Genomic DNA, 21,292 nt, shown 5'->3' on the forward strand with positions numbered 1-21,292 from the left:
ACTAGAAATATGAGTGCAAATTAAAATATCCACTTCAATTTGCAAAGCATAGTAGCCTTAATATATATATATATATGAGTACGGCTAACGCGCTTCCTCTAGCATATGGGCCGAAATGCTTCCGGTGGAAATTTGAAATTTCAAAATCCAAAAAGTCGATCTGAACCGTTCATCTCCTTCTCCATATTAATATCTGCTTGGAGACCAAATTTTACATTTTTCTGAAATTTTTTACTATTTATTAAGCCACTTTGAAAATCGCTGATCCAACGGTGGCTTAACATAACAGTAAAACCATTGGATCAGTGATTTTCAAAGTGGCTTAATAAATAGTAAAAAATTTCAGAAAAATGTAAAATTTGGTCTCCAAGCAGATATTAATATGGAGAAGGAGATGAATGGTTCATATCGACTTTTTGGATTTTGAAATTTCAAATTTCCACTGGAAACATTTCGGCCCATATGCTAGAGGAAGCGCGTTAGCCGTACTCTATATATATATATATATAGTGTGGCTAATTTGCTACCAGAAACACTTCGACCGAGGTGCTTCCGGGACTATATTAGCATATGTGATGTTCAAACAACAAATCCAAACCGTTAGATGTTTAATCTATATTAAAATCTACTTGGAGACCAAATTTTACATTTTTTGGAATTTTTTTACTATTTATTAAGATAGTTTGAAAATCGCTGTTTTTATTAAAATTCTGCACCATAAAAAATAACAACTTTCAAACCATCTTAATAAATAGTAAAAAATTCCAAAAAATATAAAATTTGGTCTCCAAGTAGATTTTAATATAGATTAAACATCTAACGGTTTGGATTTGTTGTTTGAATATCACATATGCTAATATAGCCCCGGAAGCACTTCGGTCGAAGTGCTTCCGGTAACAAATTAGCCACACTATATATATATATATATTAGTACACAAGTCCAGCTGACGTGCCAAAAAAAAAAAATTTCTTGATGCACAAGCCCAGAGAGCCCACCTGTCCAAATTGGTGCGTAAACTGGACTAAAGTGGGTGGTAAAAATTCAATTTTGAAGTTTAGCTAGAGTGATGAGTGTTTAATTTTGAATTATTGAGGTGGTAACTAAAAGAATTTCGGAAAATACTAAAGCCTACAGATAACTAGTATATATCATATTCATGAGCTGTATTTAATTATAAATTGTGTAAAACCTACATATAACTAGTATATATCATACTCATGAGCTGTATTTAATTAAAAAAAATGGTACATCTACATCTCTACTATTGAAAATATTGCCAAGGTATCAGGTTGCAATTAAAAATATATGACCAGACAAATTTGAACTAATTTTACGGTTATGGCATGGGCTCTTTTGTCCTTTCCTTTGGTCCCTGTTTGGATTTAAAATTTAAAACGTGAACGGCCGTATAATCCTAATATAATTTATTAATTCATGGCCCGAGATTATGATACTTGAAGTGGCCCAAATATGAAACTCTAAATTCAGAAAAACCATTCGAGATTAGAAATTTTATATAGAGAAAAAATATATAAACTATAAAGGAACTTCTGATAACGCAACATTTAACATATGAAAAATATATATATAAACTATAAAGGAACTTCTGATAATGCAACATTTAATATATAAAAAAAAATATATAAACTATAAAGGAACTTCTAATAACGCAACATTTAATAATATTTAAATGATGTATTATCTGAGATTCGTAGAGCATCTATAACGGTATTTGTTTTAAGATTGCTAATTTAATGTGTTAATTGCTAACATAAATGCTGTAATTTATTACAATTGCTAAATTAACAAATTTGTTTTATAAGAAAATGTTTGTTCAATGATTGATTGGTTCAAAATCTTTCCTGTGCTCTCTTTATAATAATAATAAAAAAAAGATGTGCTGAAGTGGACATAGAAAATTTTTTAATTTAATTGCACCAATGCAACAGATTAATTCCTAAAATTTTCATAACTGTTTTTTAACAATTAATTTTAATTGCTGGATTAGTGATTCTTATAATATATATATATGAGTAGAACTAGGGTGCTCTTAAGCTCACCAAAGTTTTGGTGAGCTTAACTCTAAAACTCATCAAATCGATTTCAAATGATGAATCCGAACCGTTGAAACCCACCTACCTTACGTGTGATGCATCTACATGTAAAATTTTTAAACATTCAAATTAATTTAGTATAAAGTCAAGCGGTCAAAAACGTTCAAAAAATGAATGCACTAAAATTAATTTATTAATCTTTTAATTTTGACCGCTTGACTTTATACTAAATTAATTCAAATGTTTAAAAATTTTACATATAGATGCATCACACGTAAGGTAGGCGGGTTTCAACGGTTCGGATTCGTCGTTTGAAATCGATTTGATGAGTTTTAGAGTTAAGCTCACCAAAACTTTGGTGAGCTTAGGAGCACCCTAGTTCTACTCTATATATATATGAGGGGGGTTCAAATGCCTCCATGTTTTTGTGCCTCCATCATGCCTCCATCTCTCTCCATCATTTTCAAAGTTCAAACAGTCGATCCGAACCGCTCAATCTAACTTCCATACTAAAATATGTTTAGAGACCAAATTTTATATTTTTAGGAATTTTTTTACTATTTTTTTAGATAGGTACAAAATCAGTAAATCCGAACCGCTCAGTCTAACCTCCATACTAAAATTGCATTATTGCTATTTTTTATATGCATTCCGTTATTATTGTATAAATTAACTTGTAAATTTTGAGAACCGGTATTTGAATTAGTAACAAATACAATGCTCTATGTGTTCTGTGCAGTGTTTTAATAATCGGTTCTTATTCAGCATTCGAAAAGCCACCGCATACCGCATATACGGTATGCGGCCGCATATTCGGATTTTCAAATGAAAAATCATAGAAATTAACTCTAATAAATATAGATAAACATTACAAATAAACATAAATAAAACATAACGTAAGTTATAACAAGTTAACAACCCACGGTACAAATTACAAAACTACAAATAAGCATAAATAAAACATAAGTTAAAACTTAAATAAATTAAATTATAACTTATTCGGATTCTTAGTCTCTATTCAGAATAGATAATATGTGGCCGAATATTCGAAACCGAATATTGGACCAAATACTTACTTTCTATTCGGATTCCAACCGAATACGAATATTTAGCCAACTAAACCGATTTTTAAAACACTGGTTTTGTGTGAGGATTGTGTGTTCGAAATTCGAAAAAAACAATTTTTTATCGATATTAAATAATTGGGTGGTTGACCTCCGACTTTTACATAAAGAAACTTACAGCTAGCATGTTACAACTGATGATAATAACTTCAAAGAAATTATCTAGCAATAACAATTATTGAAAAATAATAATTGAATATTAAGTACATGCAGATGCGAAATCCAAACAGAAAAGTTTCTCGTGATATTAAATAATAGTGTGGCTTGTACAGTTGTACTCCAACATTTATAAAAATAATAATTGAATATTAAGATATTGAGGAATATAAAGTAATAGAATAATATTAAAAGCAATCTTGGTTTCGTTCTGGCTGGCTAGTGTATTAACGGTCGGGCGGGCACGGGCGGTCCGGGCATATCCGGGCACGGGTACGGGTACGCCTCGGGTACGGGTATGACGGGTACTAGGGTACGGGCACGGGTATCTTGGGTATATTTTTCAAAAACCGTACCCTGCCCGTTCTATACCCGTGCCCGTTGTACCCTTGACGAGCAGGGCGGTCCGGATACGGGGGGTCCGGTCCGGTCCGTTTTTTTTTTTTCTGTTTTTTTTCTTTCTTTTTTCTGTTTTTTTTTCTTTTTCTGTTTTCTTTTTTCTGTTTTTTCTTTTTTTTTCTTTTTTTTTTTGAACCGGGTGGGGGGAAAATCAAATTTTGGGTTTGAATTTGAATTAAAGTGGGTCGGGTATAAGGGTACGGGTACGGGTACGGGTAAGGGTAGGAGGGTATCCGGGTAGGGTAAAGTCGGGTACGGGTATGGTCGGGTACGGGTATGGTCGGGTACGGGTATAGTCGGGTAGGGTATGATCGGGTATTTGTCCAAAAAAACCGGTCCGGTCCGTTTTTTGCCCGTACCCGCGTACCCGACCTATACCCGGGCTCGGGCACGGGTACCCCGGGCATCGGGTACGGGCGGGCAGGGCACGGGTAACCCGTTAAGGGTATTATTAATACACTATGGCTGGCTTATTATAGTTTATAGAGTTTGTTTTTATACGAAAAGTCATGAGCGATAGAGAGATCGACATGTGCTTATTAGATGCTATCTAATGGCAAGTAGATATATAATATTTCAAAACCAACTCATTTAATGTACAGTTTCTACTGAAAGGTGCTTTTGCCAATTCTTTTACGAAAACTTCCTTAATTAGATCACAGCTATAAAAACGGTAAGCGCCTTCTAGTAATTAATTAAAAATATAATTGTGCTGGTACATTAGTAAAATAAACAGACAGAGGTTTTTCCCCATAAATATAGAGTCAGAGGAAGACTTGGCTAATATATTTAGATCAAATGTTTAAATAGCGTTTATTGTTTATAGCGAAATGGTTAAAAAAATAGAAATATGTTTATATAGTGTTGTTATAGTGCGGAATAGCGCAGATAACGTCATAGGTTTTATGATCTGAAAACGCTATAGTGCGCTTTTTAAAACTTTAATTTAAATCATTATATGTAAATAAGTAGCATCATTTCCTATTGTATGCTTGGGAATTGGAACTCTCATTGCATGACAGCAAGGCTGGAGAAATTTAATTCAAGATTTTTAGTTGATAAATTTAGAAAGAAAGAAAAAAAAACTACAAAATTAAAAGGAACAGTTGAAATTTTTTTTTTGACTATGCTATTAGAAATTTTATATAGAGAGAAAAAATATATATATATAGAGGTTGGCTAAGATCAAAGTTGTAGTTCCTGAGCTTTGGTTCTACCAATTCGTTTTTTAATTTTCAAAGTTCAAAACGTCGATCCGAACCGTTCAAGTTGTTCTCCATATTAAATTGTGCTAGGAGACCAAATTTTTTATTTTTCTGAATTTTTTTACTATTTATTAAGCAACTTTGAAAACAGCTGATCCAACGTTGGCTTAACAAAACAGTAAAATCAGAAGCCACCGTTGGATCAGCTGTTTTCAAAGTGGCTTAATAAATAGTAAAAAAATTCAGAAAAATAAAAAATTTGGTCTCCTAGCACAATTTAATATGGAGAACAACTTGAACGGTTCGGATCTATGTTTTGAACTTTGAAAATTAAAAAACGAATTGGTAGAACCAAAGCTCAGGAACTACCACTTTGATCTTAGCCAACCTCTATATATATATATATATAGGGTCCGGCTAATTTGCTGCCGGCAGCATTTTAGCCGGAGGTGCTGCCACCCCTTTTTTTTATTTTGTGATGTCCAAACAACAAATCCAAACCGTTAGATGTTTAATCTATATTATAATCTACTTGGAGACCAAATTTTACATTTTTTGGAATTTGTTTACTATTTATAAAGCTGGTTTGAAAACCGCTGATTTCAGTAAATTTCTGCAGCATTGAAATCAGCGGTTTTCAAACCAGCTTAATAAATAGTAAAAAAATTCCAAAAAATGTAAAATTTGGTCTCCAAGTATATTATAGTATAGATTAAACATCTAACGGTTTGGATTTGTTATTTGTACATCACAAATTATGAAATTTCCCCGGCAGCACCTTCGCTGAAATGCTGCCGGTAGGAATTTAGTCGTGCCCTATATATATATATATATATATATATATATATATATATATATAGAGGAGGGTTCAAATGCCTCCATGTTTTTGTGCCTCCATCATGCCTCCATCTCTCTCCATCATTTTCAAAGTTCAAACAGTCGATTTGAACCGCTCAACCTAACCTCCATTCTAAAATATGTTTGGAGACCAAATTTTATATTTTTAGGAATTTTTTTACTATTTTTTTAGATAGGTACAAAAATTCTGTTTTTAGATGGTTCAGATTTACTGATTTTGTACCTATCTAAAAAAATAGTAAAAAAATTCCTAAAAATATAAAATTTGGTCTCTAAACATATTTTAGTATGGAGGTTAGATTGAGCGGTTCGGATCGACTGTTTGAACTTTGAAAATGATGGAGAGAGCAGGGGCGGACGCAGGATTTTTGTCAGGGCGGGGCAATAATCGGATGCAAATAACTTATCGGGTTCAAATCCAATAGCTTATCGGGTACAATTCAACATAACAAAAAAAAATACCAATCAATATAATAAAAATCCAAAATTACTTGAAAAAAATCAACAATTCAACATTTATAGGGAATTTTGGTTCAACTAATTTTCGCTATTTGGGATCAGCGCCTATTTGGGCTATGCTAATTTGTTTCGCTCAGAGTTTATATGGGCTCCGTTCCGTCTATTAGAATTCCAGAATGGGCTATGGGGGGCAATTTGAAATCCAGGGAGGGGCAGAGGTCCGAAAAGTAGATTTTTAGCACTATTTTTGAAAATCCAGCGGGGGGCAGCTGACCCCCCCTGTGCTACAGTGAATCCGCCCCTGGGAGAGAGATGAAGGCATGATGGAGGCACAAAAACATGGAGGCATTTGAACCCTCCTCTTTTAATTAATGTCACCCATCAAATAAGAGAGCCACAGCATACATAGCAAGACATCGGTCTCGAGACATGTTGCGCAGTCAGCATCAATTAGTTAGCAAGCATCCCGTTTTAAATTTGAGCAATCATCTCGCCTTTTTATCCATAATTATTCATCCATCCATTTTATCACTCCTCTGGCCCCTCTCCTCTCTTTCTTATCACTATCGATGGCAAATTCACATGCAACAACTATTTTTCTGTTATAAATTAAACTAAGCATTATCCGGTCAGCAAAATACAGCCCCTTGACCCTTCCTTCTCATTCAACTTATACAAATATATATCCCACATGCGCCATGCAACTATGCAAGCAACGAGATTACTATATAAAGGGTTCTCCACTTATAGCTAGCAAACCAAATCATACAACACAGAGAACAACCTAGTAATATCTTATACAGTGCTCTTGTTCTTGCTGACATGGCTTCTTCTTCTAATACTCTTTTCTGCTTTTTGGCTCTTTCAATTATAGCTTTAGGTGCTAATGGGCAATTATCCTCAACATTTTATAGCACTACATGCCCCAATTTGCAAACAATTGTGCGATCTGCCATGGCTCGGGCAGTCGCTCAGGAGGCGAGAATGGGCGCTTCTATTCTTCGTTTATTCTTCCATGATTGCTTCGTTAATGTAATAATTTTTGTTTATTATTCCTCACTTTTTTGTTTTAGGTGTGAATTTTTGCTAATGTTCCTTCTTTCATTATCTAATTATTTATAGGGTTGCGACGGCTCAATCTTGCTGGATGATACTTCAACTTTCACCGGAGAGAAGAATGCGGGCCCAAATGCAAACTCCGTACGTGGGTTCAACGTCATTGATACTATCAAGAGCCAAGTTGAAGCGTCTTGCCCGGCAAAGGTTTCATGCGCCGACATTCTCGCTCTCGCTGCACGTGATGGTGTTAACTTGGTAAATCAAAATTGTAATATTATTTCAACAATGTGCAAGAAGCACAGAAGCACAAAACCACTTATCAAGAACAATAATTGAAATCAAAATTGCAGCTTGGTGGTCCCACTTGGACAGTCTTGCTCGGCCGAAGGGATGCAAAAACAGCTAGCCAGAGTGCAGCCAACAACAACCTTCCTGGCCCAAGCTCTAGCCTTCAAACCTTGATCACCATGTTTGGTAACAAGGGTTTGACAGCAAAGGACATGACGGCTCTCTCCGGGGCCCACACCATCGGACAAGCACGGTGCACCACCTTCAGAAGCCACATCTACAGCGACACAAACATAAATGCAGCTTTTGCAGCAACACGCAAGCAAACATGCCCCCAATCCGGTGGCGATAACAATCTTGCACCGATCGACGTACAAACCCCGACTAGATTTGACAATGCTTACTACCAAAATCTAGTGGGGCAACGCGGGTTGTTTCATTCCGACCAAGAGCTCTTTAATGGCGGGTCTCAAGATTCGCTTGTTTCGACTTACAGCACGAGTGCTTCGACATTCATTTCTGATTTCGTGAATGCGATGGTTAAAATGGGGAATATTAGTCCGTTAACCGGTACAAATGGCGAGATTAGACTAAACTGCCGGAAGATAAATTAAGATTGCATTTGAAATTAAGGTCCATTTGTTATGTTATGTTCCATTAGAATCAATGAATAAGAATATGCATGTAATTTGGCATATGACAAGTGAATAAACATAATTAAATAGCAATTAAGGCTTGAATTGTAATCTTCTTCCCTCGACGTTATTAATGAACAATTGTAATTGTAATTGTAATTATAATTTTCATGTTGAAAGAAAGTGGAGAGAGAGGTGGATCTTATGAACCAAGGTCTACACTACAGGAGAACCTATAAAATGTGGTTTGGAATTGAGTGAGACAAGATTGGATAACACACAACCTGGCAGCCACTGCCCGGTATTTCAAAAATGAGGAGGGTTCAAATGCCTCCATGTTTTTGTGCCTCCATCATGCCTCCATCTTTTTCCATCATTTTCAAAGTTCAAACAGTCGATCCGAACTGCTCAACCTAACCTCCATACTAAAATATGTTTGGAGACCAAATTTTATATTTTTAGGAATTTTTTTACTATTTTTTTAGATAGGTACAAAATCAGTAAATCTGAACCATCTAAAAACAGTATTTTTGTACATATCTAAAAAAATAGTAAAAAAATTCCTAAAAATATAAAATTTGGTCTCCAAACATATTTTAGTATGGAGGTTAGGTTGAGCGGTTCGGATCGACTGTTTGAACTTTGAAAATGATAGAGAGAGATGGAGGCATGATGGAGGCACAAAAACATGGAGGCATTTGAACCCTCCTCTTCAAAAATAAGATTGGATAACACACTTTGTAATTTTGCTGCAACTTTTGTTTTATGATTTTTCTCTACGAAGAAGAATATTAATCTGGTGCCGACATTAAGCGTAGGCTTACAGCTTGTCATCTAATTAAAGTAGACTCGTTTATTATTGGTTAAACTTTTGTCTGAAGCAAGCTCACATTTGTAATGAGTAGCTTTGAAATTATTGTGCTCCAAACCTTATTAACGTAACATGTCGCATTTGCAATTGGATTTAATTTCTCGTTATGAATATTTAGTTAATAAAGCAAATACCAGCATTCTAAATAGTGTACTATAGCGGTGCTATAGTGTTTTTGAACAATAAAAGTTATAGTACATACTATCAGCGCTATAGCGTACTATATAACGACGTATATGGACATAGCGTTATTTTTTTAGCTGTTCTGTTATAGCGCGATAAACACTATTTAAATCTTTGACAAATACGATAAATTATATAGTCAATATTGGTATATATAACTTAGATAACACAAGTGAAATACTGTATTTGAAAATTTGAAAGTAATCCTTTAATTAGTTTACAATTTAAATAAGGATAATTCCATCTCGAATCCAACTTTTTTTTTTTATCGTACATGTATTTATTTTCTTGAAATATATTATTCAAATTAAATAAATTAAATTGTGGATGTGATCGGCCATCAACTTTAAGAATATTTAACATTAATTGGTCATCCATACATGAAATATATAGACATTAATTACACGTTCGATTTAATTACTGAAAAATACGGACACATATTTCTTATTTATTTTCTAATATATTAAATGTATATCATGAAAGTTAAATTTATGCTAGAATTACCTCATAAATTAAATTAAAATCCATATATAGTAGACGGGGTCAGGCGCCAATTAAATAATTGCAAAATAATTAAAAGCTAATGTCTCTTAAAGAAATAATGATCCATATATAGTAGCGGATTCCATTAATTATGATCAATGGAATTCCTAAACTGATAGCTACTATGATCAGTATCTCAAAAAAAAAAAAAAAAAAATGATCAATGGAATGACAGAAGGAATAACAGATATGATCAATGGAAAGATGCTGTTGCAACTTGCAACCAATTACAAATGGTAATGGCATAATTGCATTTAAAATAAGAGTGAGTCTATGGTACTATGCATATCACGGGTTGTTACGGTGCTACGGTTCTATATTCGAGTTTTCAAATCCTAACGGTTGATTTGAACCGTTCATCTTGTTCTCCATATTAATATGTGTTTGGAGACCAAATTTTATATTTTTTGAAAATTTTTTACTATTTTTTTAGATATTTAGAAAATCACTTGATCTGAAAATTCTGGACCATCCAAAAACAGTGATTTTCAATAAATCTAAAAAAATAGTAAAAAAATTTCAAAAAATGTAAAATTTGGTCTCCAGACACATATTAATATGGAGAACAAGATGAACGGTTCGGATTGACCATTAGGATTTTAAAACTCGAATATAGAACCGTAGCACGGTAACAAATCGTAATATGCATAGTACCATAGACTCACTCTTAAAATAATCTACTGACATTTTCAAGGGTGTCTAAGTTTTGCTGTTTTCGTAAAAACGGAGGCTGCTGCTGTTTTAATCCGATCATGCATCTCGTTTATTAATTAATTAAATAATCGGATCAAAATACTCTAGTGGAAAATATGGAATCAGTATCGGTTATATACGCATATTAGTATCGGAATACAACCGATTTTGATGAAGGCGATACTGATACTACACTAATTTGGATCGGTTAAATTACCGATCCTGATGTTATATTGGATCTAAATTTTTTTTTATTTGGCCAGCTTCCCTATATATTTCCTAGCCAACATAAAATATATTTTTTATTTACCATTGATTTATTGGAGCTCAAAACCAATTCAGAACACAAAATAAAATTCATGAAACACAAAAAAAATACAATAGTTGAAGAAATTTGGTCCAATAGCAAAATAAAATTCAGCCACATGTATGGCACTCCCTCTTTTATCGTCTCCACTAGTGCAAATTTCAAAATCTGAACAAATATTTATATCATTAATTGCTTGCTTGTGCATCTTCGATACATGTATTATTTAAATTGAAAGACAAGGAAAACCTAGCTAGCATACCTCAAAGTGTACCTCTTCATCGCCGATGGAATAATCTCAAAAGGCCTTGCTCAAATGAAAAAATAAATAAATAAATTGAAACCACGAATTGTAATACTGCAATTTAGTGTAAATTAAAAATACAAAAGATGCTCAAATGTACATAAGAGATTTGAGGAAATAAACAGTATGTACCTTAAGTATAATTTAAGGGCATAAGCCGGGGCATCATCATTCATCTCATTCCATGAACTTGGAAGAGATGGATGGCACATCCTTGTCAGTTTTCATCTTCTTCGCCTTTTTTTGACATGATCAACATAGAAAGAGATAGAGATCGCTAAGTTGAGAGGCGCCGGAGACAGAGAGAGAGACAGAGGAGTTGAGAGGCGGATTTGATTTTTGCTAAGTTGAAAATGAGAGGCACGAAATGAAAATAAGAACCTTAGAAGAGGGAGAGACTGAGACAGAGAGAGAGACGGAGGAGTTGAGAGGCGGGTTTGATTTTCGCTAAGTTGAAAATGAGAGGCGCGGAATGAAAATAAGGATCAATTATTTCGAAACAACCGATCCTGATAGTATTAGGATCGGTTTTTACAAACAACCGATCCTAATTAATGAGATCGGTTGTTTGTAAAAACCGATCCTGATAGTATCTGGATCGGTTCTAACAAACAACCGATTATAATAGTTCATTTATTAGGATCGGTTGTTTAGAAAAACCGATCTGAATAGTTTTTAAGATCGATTTTTTTAAGAAAACCGATCTAGATAGTTATTAGGATCAATTGTTTCATATAGCCGATCCAGATAGGCTGATAGCACGATTGATATTTTTAGGACTCTTTAATGAATTTGTGGACCTGGACAATTACTTTACACCCATCTGGAGGGTTCGGATCAGTTACGGAATCAGACTTTTGAACTATGGAGGTTAAATATATATGATGTCTATCAAATAATTTTTTTTTGTATAGAAAGAGAGCCATTTTATAGTTTCTTAACGTTTTACTCTAAATTATATATAAAATTATATATAAATATAAAAAATTTAAACAAAAATAGAGATGAATTGACTCCATAATTTCTCTTTACCTCCGCCTTTGGTGAATCCCTAGAGTAACTCAAAAATTTAGTTTGGATTTGAACTGTTGTGATCTGACGATCGAAATTCAAACTGAAACATTGAGTTATTTATGGGATCCTCCGTACGAGAAGGTTCTGAAACCTCCGTACGAGAAGGTTCGGACGCTCAGAGTGCAGAGGTCAGAAGTCAGACCAACCGTACATCTGAAATGGGACACCTCACACAAAATGACAGGCCAGAAACTTCCAAAAGGAAGTCATGTCATGCCTCGGTTCCAATACAGAATAAGAGAGACCTAATTGCCGCAGGGAAACGGGCCCAGCAAAAGCCTAACAAAGGCCCAATAAGACAAGTCACCTTCAAAAAAAGGGCCACTCAGAATCAGTCCAAGCCCAAAGTGATCAAGGACAAGACCATAAGTAGGCGGGCTGAAGTTCACCTTAATTCAGAAGGGTTTTATGAGGTGAGTGTCCAATATGGGCTGTGTGCTGAGATTGGAGCAGGCTGTGGCTTCAAACTTGATGAGGTTTTAGCAACCCTACGGGAAGACAATTCTATGCGCCAAACCAACATGGAACAGGCCCGTAAAGGGAAAGATGTGGACCTTGATCTAATGGAAGGCATAAGTCAGGACCCAGAGAGGCTGGACCTCAGTGTCGACTCGGACGACCTTGGGTCTGAGGAGGACTCGGATTAAGTCCGGTCTCCGCTGATGTTGCGAAGTAGATGTCTTATTAGTTATCAATGTTATACAAACAATTTAAATTACTTTCTTGGAATGTTAGAGGGATGGGTGGAGATGACAAGTGCAATATTGTTCGCAATGTCATAAAAAACGCAAGATGTCATGTAGTTCTTTTACAAGAAACAAAATGCAACAAATTGGATTTTAATTACGTTGTTCGTTTTTTGCCTTCTTTTTTTTCTTTGGATGTTGCATATAACCTTGCTATCCATTCGGCAGGTGGTACAATTATAGCTTGGAAGAAGTCGTTCGGACTAATCCGATCATGGTCAACCAGACATTCCGTAACTGTGCAATTGCTACATATCCAATCGGGTAACCTTTTGTGGATCACCAATGCCTACGGTCCCATAGATGATAACCAAAAACCAATGTTTGTTGAAGAGCTACGACACACAGCCAGCATTGCTGGTCAACCATGGCTCCTTGCTGGGGACTTCAACCTTACAAGGTGGATAACAGATAGGTCCACTGGCAGCTACAACTTCCAACTGATGGAATTGTTCAACAGGCTAATCTCAGACCTAGGCATTATTGAATTCCCTTTACGCAACAGATCGTTTACTTGGTCAAGTAAACGCCCAAACCCAATTTTCACCAAACTGGATAGGATCCTTGCTTCACCGGATTGGTCAGCCGCATACCCAATAATCACGTTAGAAGCAAAGGAGGTCATTGTGTCGGACCATGCACCTTTGCTATTAACATGCAAAGGCAGAGAACAACAAAGGAAGCGATTCAAACTTGAACTTTTCTGGTTCAAATATCGACAGCCAAAGGCCATGGTTCAGAACTTGTGGTCTCACGGTCAACCCCAGGAAGATCCGATAAGGGGGTTTCACGACAAGACCCACCTGTTACATAGAGCCCTAAAGTTGTGGAACTCGCAGGAGTTTGGCAACGCTGAAAGCCAGCTGGAGTATTGCAAGCAGTCCATATTATTTTTTGACCGTATAGAAGAGCACAGACCTCTACTCCGTCATGAGTTCAGTTTGAGACTAAAAATCAGGGAAAGAGCATATGATCTTGCATCTAACATTGAACTCAAATGGAAGCAACGCTCAAGATGTCGGTGGGTGACACAAGGTGATCGTAATACAAAGTTTTTTCACTCCTTTGCATCATCTAGGCCTAGAAGGAACTTTGTGTCAGAGATAGAGTACAATGGAGAAGTGGTGATGGATGGTAATCGGATCAGAGAAATTTTCTCAACATCCATGGAAGAGGTGCTGGGAACATGCACAGCAGTGCTTCCTTTTAAGGTGGAATCACTATACCCGATCAACCCATGCCTTCATGGTCTACAGGACCAATTCACACTGGTTGAAATTGAAGGTGCGGTTAAACAACTAGCCAACAACAAGGCTTCGGGTCCCGACGGCCTCCCAAATGAATTCATGAAGATTTATTGGGAGGAAATCAAGCATGATGTTATTCAAATGTTGCATATGTTCCATGCCAACACACTCAACCTGAAACCTTACAATGAAGCCACGATTGTTCTGATACCCAAAATTGATTCCCCAAAAAACACCTCTGACTTCAGACCCATAAGCGTGCTCAACCTTATCCCTAAGCTAATATCCAAGATATTATCCAACAGGCTAAGAGCATTCTTGCCGGAACTGATTTCAACAAACCAAACGGCATTCGTGCATGGCCGCCAAATTTCTGAAAACTTTGTCACAACCAGAGAATTGTTGCACCATATTGTTGGGAAAGGGAAACCGGCAATTTTTGCTAAAATAGATTTCAAGAAAGCTTTTGACTCGGTTGAATGGGACTTCTTAATTCGGGTCATGAGGGCAAGGAATTTCCCAGAAAAATGGTTGCAGTGGATGTTAACAATCTGGTCAACTTCGACTTCAAGCATTTGTATCAACGGAGAAATGGGTCAGAAATTCATACACAGGAGGGGGCTCCGACAGGGAGACCCCCTCTCACCCATGCTCTTTATTGTGGCGGCTGATGTATACCAACGTATGGTGCAAGCAACCAATACGATCCTGCAGATCCCCTTATCAAACAAGATTGAGGATTCGATTATTGCTTTGCAATACCCCGATGACACGGCCGTTATTGCTGGGGCAGACATAACCACCTTGATCTCCTTTAAATTAACCTTGAGGCTATTCACCAAAGCTTCAGGTCTACAAGTCAACTTCAATAAGAGCACATTCATACCTTTGAATATCAACCTGGAAGATAGAAGTTGGGTCAGAGCAATCATGGGATGCACGGAAACTGACTTCCCGGTAACTTATCTAGGCATGCCACTCACGGTGCGCAAGCCTACAAAGGAGATGTACCTTCCCCTGGTTGAAAGAATTGAAAACAGGTTGGCGACATGGCAATCAAAACTATTGAGCAGAGGTGGTCGCCTAGAATTAGTTCAATCTGTGCTATCAACCATCCCCACATACTGGATGATCTGCTTCTTGCTGCCAAAATGGGTTATTACCAGAATTGACAAGGCAAGGCGTATATTTCTGTGGGGAAAGTCACATAACACAACCCGGGCAATATCCTTATGCAACTGGGAGATGGTCTGTAGGCCGAAACAGGATGGTGGTATGGGGTTGCCTGACTTGCAATTCAGGAACATTTCATTGCTACTTCGTTGGTGGTGGAAATGTTACAAGGAACGTGACTCTATGTGGGCATCAATGGTCACAGTAATTAGATGGCAGGGTGCGCATTCGCAGGGACCATTACTGTGGTCGAAAAGGGGATCCTTTTTTTGGACCCAACTCATTGCTATAAAACACATTTTCTCATCAGCCACCGCTTGGATTGTAGGCAATGGAGATTCCATTTCCTTCTGGTATGACAACTGGGGGCCTTCAACTATGGCTGAGACGGGGGCGAGACAATCCAATCATGCGTGGTCCCTCAGTCAAGCCATGCAGTCAAACACCATCTTACCACTACAATTTCCAACACTGAATGAACAACCGGACAATTTAATCTGGACTTTACAAGCAAATGCTCAATACAGCGCGGCATCAGCCTACAAGGTCTTGGTTAGAGTGGGAAAGGTAAGATGGGAATTTGCCTCAATTTGGAAATACACAATACCCCCGTCTGTCAAGATTTTTGGGTATCTGCTCCTTAAAAACAAACTGTTGACCAAGGAGGTGATGGCCAGACGAAAGTTCAATTGTCAAGATTTAAGTTGTGTGCTCTGTCAGTTACAGCAAACAGAATCGGCAGAACAGTTGTATCTCAACTGCCCCTATGCAAGAAGAGTTTGGAGCAGAGTGGAATGGCTGACTGGCTATCAGATTCTCTTTCGTAGAAATACAGTCAAGGAAACTTGGAGGGAATCGGCTAAAAGATTTGAAAATAGGCCGTCAGTATTGACACATTGGCAGAGGCTCTTTGCATCAACTTTCTGGTCTATTTGGAGGCAAAGGAACTCACAGATCTTCGATGGAAAAAAGGCATCGGCAGACATGGTGGCAGAATGGGTGATCAGAGAAGCATCTCTGTGGAAGTTGCTAAAAGGAAAGAAGTCAACAGCTCAAACATAAATTTCGCATGTTTTGTTTTCCTTTTGTTGGCTGTAATGGATGCTAGTTAGAGTGTGCTTTGCTGAGACATGTGCATAATTTTGCATGCCGTGGTAGCAAAGTAACCGAGCCTTGGCCTTTTAAGTTGTAACCCGTGTTTTATGATTATTAAATACAAACCCTGGCAGCCTTTGCCTGGCAATTTCAAAAAAAAGAGTTATTTATGGGATCCGAATTTCATTTGTAGAGCTATATATATAACTATATATATATATATATATATTTTTTAAAATAAAGGTTGGAGGTCAAGCTATTTAACTATTTAATATTCACAAATAATATCTATTTGAATTATGAATCTGCGACTTTCTAAACATACAACATTATCTTTTGTCACTAAACCAAAAATTGATTCTCAAGTATATATATGAAATTATATATGGATGAAGCATTTCAATTATTGAGCAAATCCAAAATGTTTGCCGGGTATATATAATTAGAGCAAACTATTTTCTTTTTAAATAAAAATGCTATTAGGCATTAAAAATACATATCAAAATCATCTCTCCAATATTAAATTCTCAGTTGAAATTAGTGGACTCTTGCTCACCCACCCAATTGAGACCAATGAACTACTTCATTAATTTGTTGCACTATTAGTGAATTATTGACTTGTTATTTGCGTGTTATATATTTTAGCAAGCCAATATTTGGAGAAAAATAAATAAATTTGTACCTAGCTAGCATATAATTGGAGGGACCGGCTGGATATTAAAAATTAAAGATTAATCCATAATAGCCCTTAATTATTTCCGATAAATTATACGGTACTATGCACAATACTGATCTGCCTAGGAATGTCAACGGATATCGGATGGAAGCATTTTCATATTCATACCCGTTGGAAATTGTTCTTATCCGTACCTTACCCTTATTATATGCTATAAATTATATTACCCATATCTTACTCTTATCCGTTATAGTTGTCGCATAACAAAATGGTAGCAGATAAATAATGTATAATACTAATATAATAATTATTTTTATTATTTATTAAATAAAACAATAAAATATATACATTAATTTCACACATGTATAATACTTTATTGAAAAAAAATTCTAATCACACTAAGCGCAAATAAACCAATTAAAGTACTATTTTCAATGCTTATTAATATATATAACATATATAATTTTTTTTGTAATTACCTGATCAAGTAACATGTACGAAATAGACTTTATCTGTACCTTTTTCCATTTCGATAATGAAAAAAAAAATTACCGGTACACATACCTGATAAGTTTATTAAAAAAAAATCTCACCCGTGCCCATTTTATCGGATACGATATAGGTCGGATAAATAGATAAAAAAGGTGCCATTGACACCTCTAGATCTGCCAGTGTTACAGTTCCTGATTTTGAAGCCGATCTGAGCTGCTAAAAAGGTTCTAAATCCCAAAATTTTGTAGAAAATCAAATATTATTATTTTGAAAATTTCAACTATTTTATAATATGTGAGAAAATCATAATTTTGATAATCTTGAACGGTTCAATTTCGCTTTGTCCTATAATCCAAAAAATGATAAAAGTTAAATAATATAAAAATCAGCTATCTATAAATGTTGAGTACAGATCTGCCACGCACATAAAAATGTTTAGATTGGCCTTAACAAAATTTAAAATAAAGCCTGCCTCTTAATTAATTGTTACCAGTCTGTTCTTTAATCTCCGTTAGTACTACAAATAAGTTTAATGAGCATAAAAATGATATTATAAATTAAAGAACGCCAAATACGAGTATGACAATATTAATTATTTGGCTTTTAGTATGAAGATATTGTCTGTCTCCATGACTCCAAACTTGTTTTTCGGCATTTACCATGTAAGTATTCTTGATCTCTCCATGTTCTACCAACCAACTGGTAGCACTGATCTCTCTTTTGTACAATTTATTTGTACATACTCTTCACGTGTCACCTGTGGACCAGCAACACACTTTTTCATTATTCAATCGCCTATTTGGAGTGTTTGTTTGTGGATCCTACGTCATGCAAGTAATTTTAGTTGTTAGATTATATTAATCATTAGATATTATCAGAATTAGGAGGCGGCAAAAAAACACGTAGCTCGTGATTTGCATTTGACTCGCTTGCTAATAGTTCGATTATTGGATAAAGCTGTTAATGGGTCAGTTCACTATTAGCGCCGTCCAAAATTAACGAGTTCAAGCTAGAGTCTAGTTTGCTCACTAGCTCGCGAGCTAGCTCAGTTAGACAGTAATTTGTGAATTTGTATGAATTTGTGTGCATTTTATACTGTTCAGCTCGGTCCAAAACATTTGTGGAATTTATTTTCTTCTTAAACCAAGATCCAGCCAGACCCCGTGAGCGAGCTCGTCAGCTCGCAAGCTAGTTCGATCCAACTCGTGACGATTTCAAGCAGAGATTTCACCTTGAACTCCTAAAGTTAGCTTGCTCGTGACTCGGACGAGCCAGCTTGTAACGAATTCAAGTCGAACCACTAGTCGAGAACCAGCAATTAGGAACAGTCAAAAACACATAACAGGAACGGACCTATGTCCGTTCTTGACCCAGCGGTTATTGATTGTACCTCTAATCAAGAATGGTTCAATAGCCTTTCTTGATTGTACAAACAAGAACGGTCATTTAAACAGTCGTTCCTGTTTATACAATCAGGAACGGTTCTTTATTAAACAACCGTTCTTGTTGTTCTTTTTTTTTTTTTATAGGAACGGTTTTTTTTTAATAAACAACCTTTCATGTTGCTTTTTTCTTTTTTGCACTGGCCTATATGAAACAAGCAATAATATATGAAATATGAAATGTAACAAAATAACACATCCTAAATTATTACAAAATAACACATACTTAAAATTCAACAAGTGCATTTCACCAAATTACAATAATTCTAAATTATTACAAAATAACATATTCTAAATTGTTTTACTTTTTTTCCTCTAACATATCCTACAAAATTAAATAAGTTCAAGGGTATACAAGGGCATACAATATATTTCCAAATACAGTTATCTCTCTATCAAATAAAATTGAAGCAGACAAAATATATGTATGCATATACCTTTTGGTACAGCTCCTCTTGCCAATCATCATAGAAATCTTAAATAATATGAAACATAGAAGTAGTAATTCAGAGATAAAACAATTTATGCTTACTTGCTTCCAATTTATTCTATTGTTCTTTCTCCCATAACCTGTACAAAGTCAAATAGAAAATTATAAAAATAAGAAAATAATGGAATAATCTAATCTTAATGCTGATATGAAACTTGTGTAGATTACTTTTGTTAGATCTCTATAGACAAATTAAAAATGGACAATTCAACAAACACTTTGTGTCACATAATAGAATATGCCAATTTTTTTTTTTTTTCTGAAGGTTAAAGGCAAAATCCTTTAACGTTGGTATTATTTTTTAAAAAAAAAGTTATTTACATCTCCTCATGCCTACAACACTACTTGTGTATTATTTTTCTGAAATAAGCCCAGTGCAAACTTCTTCCTTGCACAAAACTGCTTATGTACTAGACATATTTTAGGGAATTTGGGAATGAATTATTTTTCTATTTTTGTAGGAATAAATTGCACTAAGTAAACATTTGGGAATGAATTAATTAGAAGATTTAGAAAGCTAATTTAAAGTTGTCTTAAAAATATAAAGGAAACATTTGTACCCTTTGACATTGTTGAGCTCAAAGTGGCGGTCAAGAGGAAAAGCTGCTTGATTATGTTTGGAAAATTTCCCTCAAAGCTCGCAACAATTTTATAACTAGCACCCTGCAAATTTGAATCCAGTGATTTTGAAAATTTGTCATACAAGAGGGTTATCTTATAAACTTGGTGCTCGATCAATTCAACACAAACCAATTAATTTAAGGTCTATACAATCAACTCATAAGCGTAAATTGAGGAAAAGAGTAGAACTTTAGGAATAATAAAACAATTAATGATAGAACTAACAAGACCACTTATTCTATGAGAAATCTATCTCAAAAAATAAATATTACCTAAGAAGCAAGAACTTCATTTAATTCTGAATCGCCATCCGTCTCACCCTTTTCTTTTGATTTCTCGAGTGCCCTCAACAGAAAATATATTAGTTACAAACTATCAATTGAAGAAACATAATCATACAAATTAAACACGAAAAAACAATCATTAGAACCTGAAAATCACCAAAGAAATCAGACGGTTTTTTTTTCTTGTCTCATTGTCAAGTGGTCTCATGGTGACAAACTTGACGAGTTTTGACGAGATCTATCGGTCCAACAAACTTGAACAGCTTTTCGAACACTAGCGTCGTCTTGTTGTCATCAAGTGGTCTCATGGCTACGAAGGATCTAAAGGATTTGACGAGTTTTGGCATGTGCAATTAGGGTCTAAAGAGAAGCGGCTAGGGTTAAAGAAACGGATTTCAAAGAAAGAAAGGAATAACGAGGGTGCTGAAAGAGGGGAAGCGAGATTGACTGCGCAGGAGATGAAAAAATCCCAGACGGGAGTTGGAAAATATGGAGGAGACAAAATAAGGAGAGGAGGAGAGGAGTGGCTAATTAAGAGAAAAAAAATCAGGAACGGTCGTTTATAAGTTTGTCCGTTCCTGATATATATTTGTATCATGTTTTTGTCTTGTCCAACACTGATGTGCCGATACTAAAAGTACATTCTCCACTAATGAACTTAGCTCGTGACGAGCCAGCTGATTGCCACCCTAGAATATATCAATCTGTAGGGTCTACTTCATTCTACAATGCATTAAAAGATGCATGAAATATACTATTGAATGAATTATTGTACACCTTTTGATGATATTGTTATTTTGTTATATTCCATAG

At 35.5% G+C, this 21,292-nt stretch overlaps 1 protein-coding gene and 1 long non-coding RNA gene across 2 annotated transcripts; one reads left to right on the forward strand and one right to left on the reverse strand.

Moving 5' to 3' along the window:
- Positions 1-6,956: 6,956 nt before the first annotated feature.
- Positions 6,957-8,397, forward strand: LOC144559522 (peroxidase P7-like). Its single transcript, XM_078308573.1, has 3 exons — positions 6,957-7,288; positions 7,379-7,570; positions 7,666-8,397. The coding sequence occupies exons 1-3, from the start codon at positions 7,079-7,081 to the stop codon at positions 8,215-8,217; spliced, it is 954 nt and encodes a 317-aa protein (XP_078164699.1). The 5' UTR covers positions 6,957-7,078; the 3' UTR covers positions 8,218-8,397.
- A 10,935-nt stretch (positions 8,398-19,332) lies between these two features.
- Positions 19,333-20,932, reverse strand: LOC144560004 (uncharacterized). The gene is made up of 3 exons (XR_013513298.1): positions 20,468-20,932; positions 20,135-20,237; positions 19,333-19,654 (listed from the first exon to the last, which is right to left on the reverse strand). It is a non-coding gene; the product is annotated as an uncharacterized LOC144560004 (long non-coding RNA).
- Between the last annotated feature and the right edge of the window lie 360 nt (positions 20,933-21,292).

Source organism: Carex rostrata, chromosome 9 (genome assembly GCF_964058835.1).
Source record: "Carex rostrata chromosome 9, lpCarRost1.2, whole genome shotgun sequence".
NCBI classification, from domain to species: domain Eukaryota; kingdom Viridiplantae; phylum Streptophyta; class Magnoliopsida; order Poales; family Cyperaceae; genus Carex; species Carex rostrata.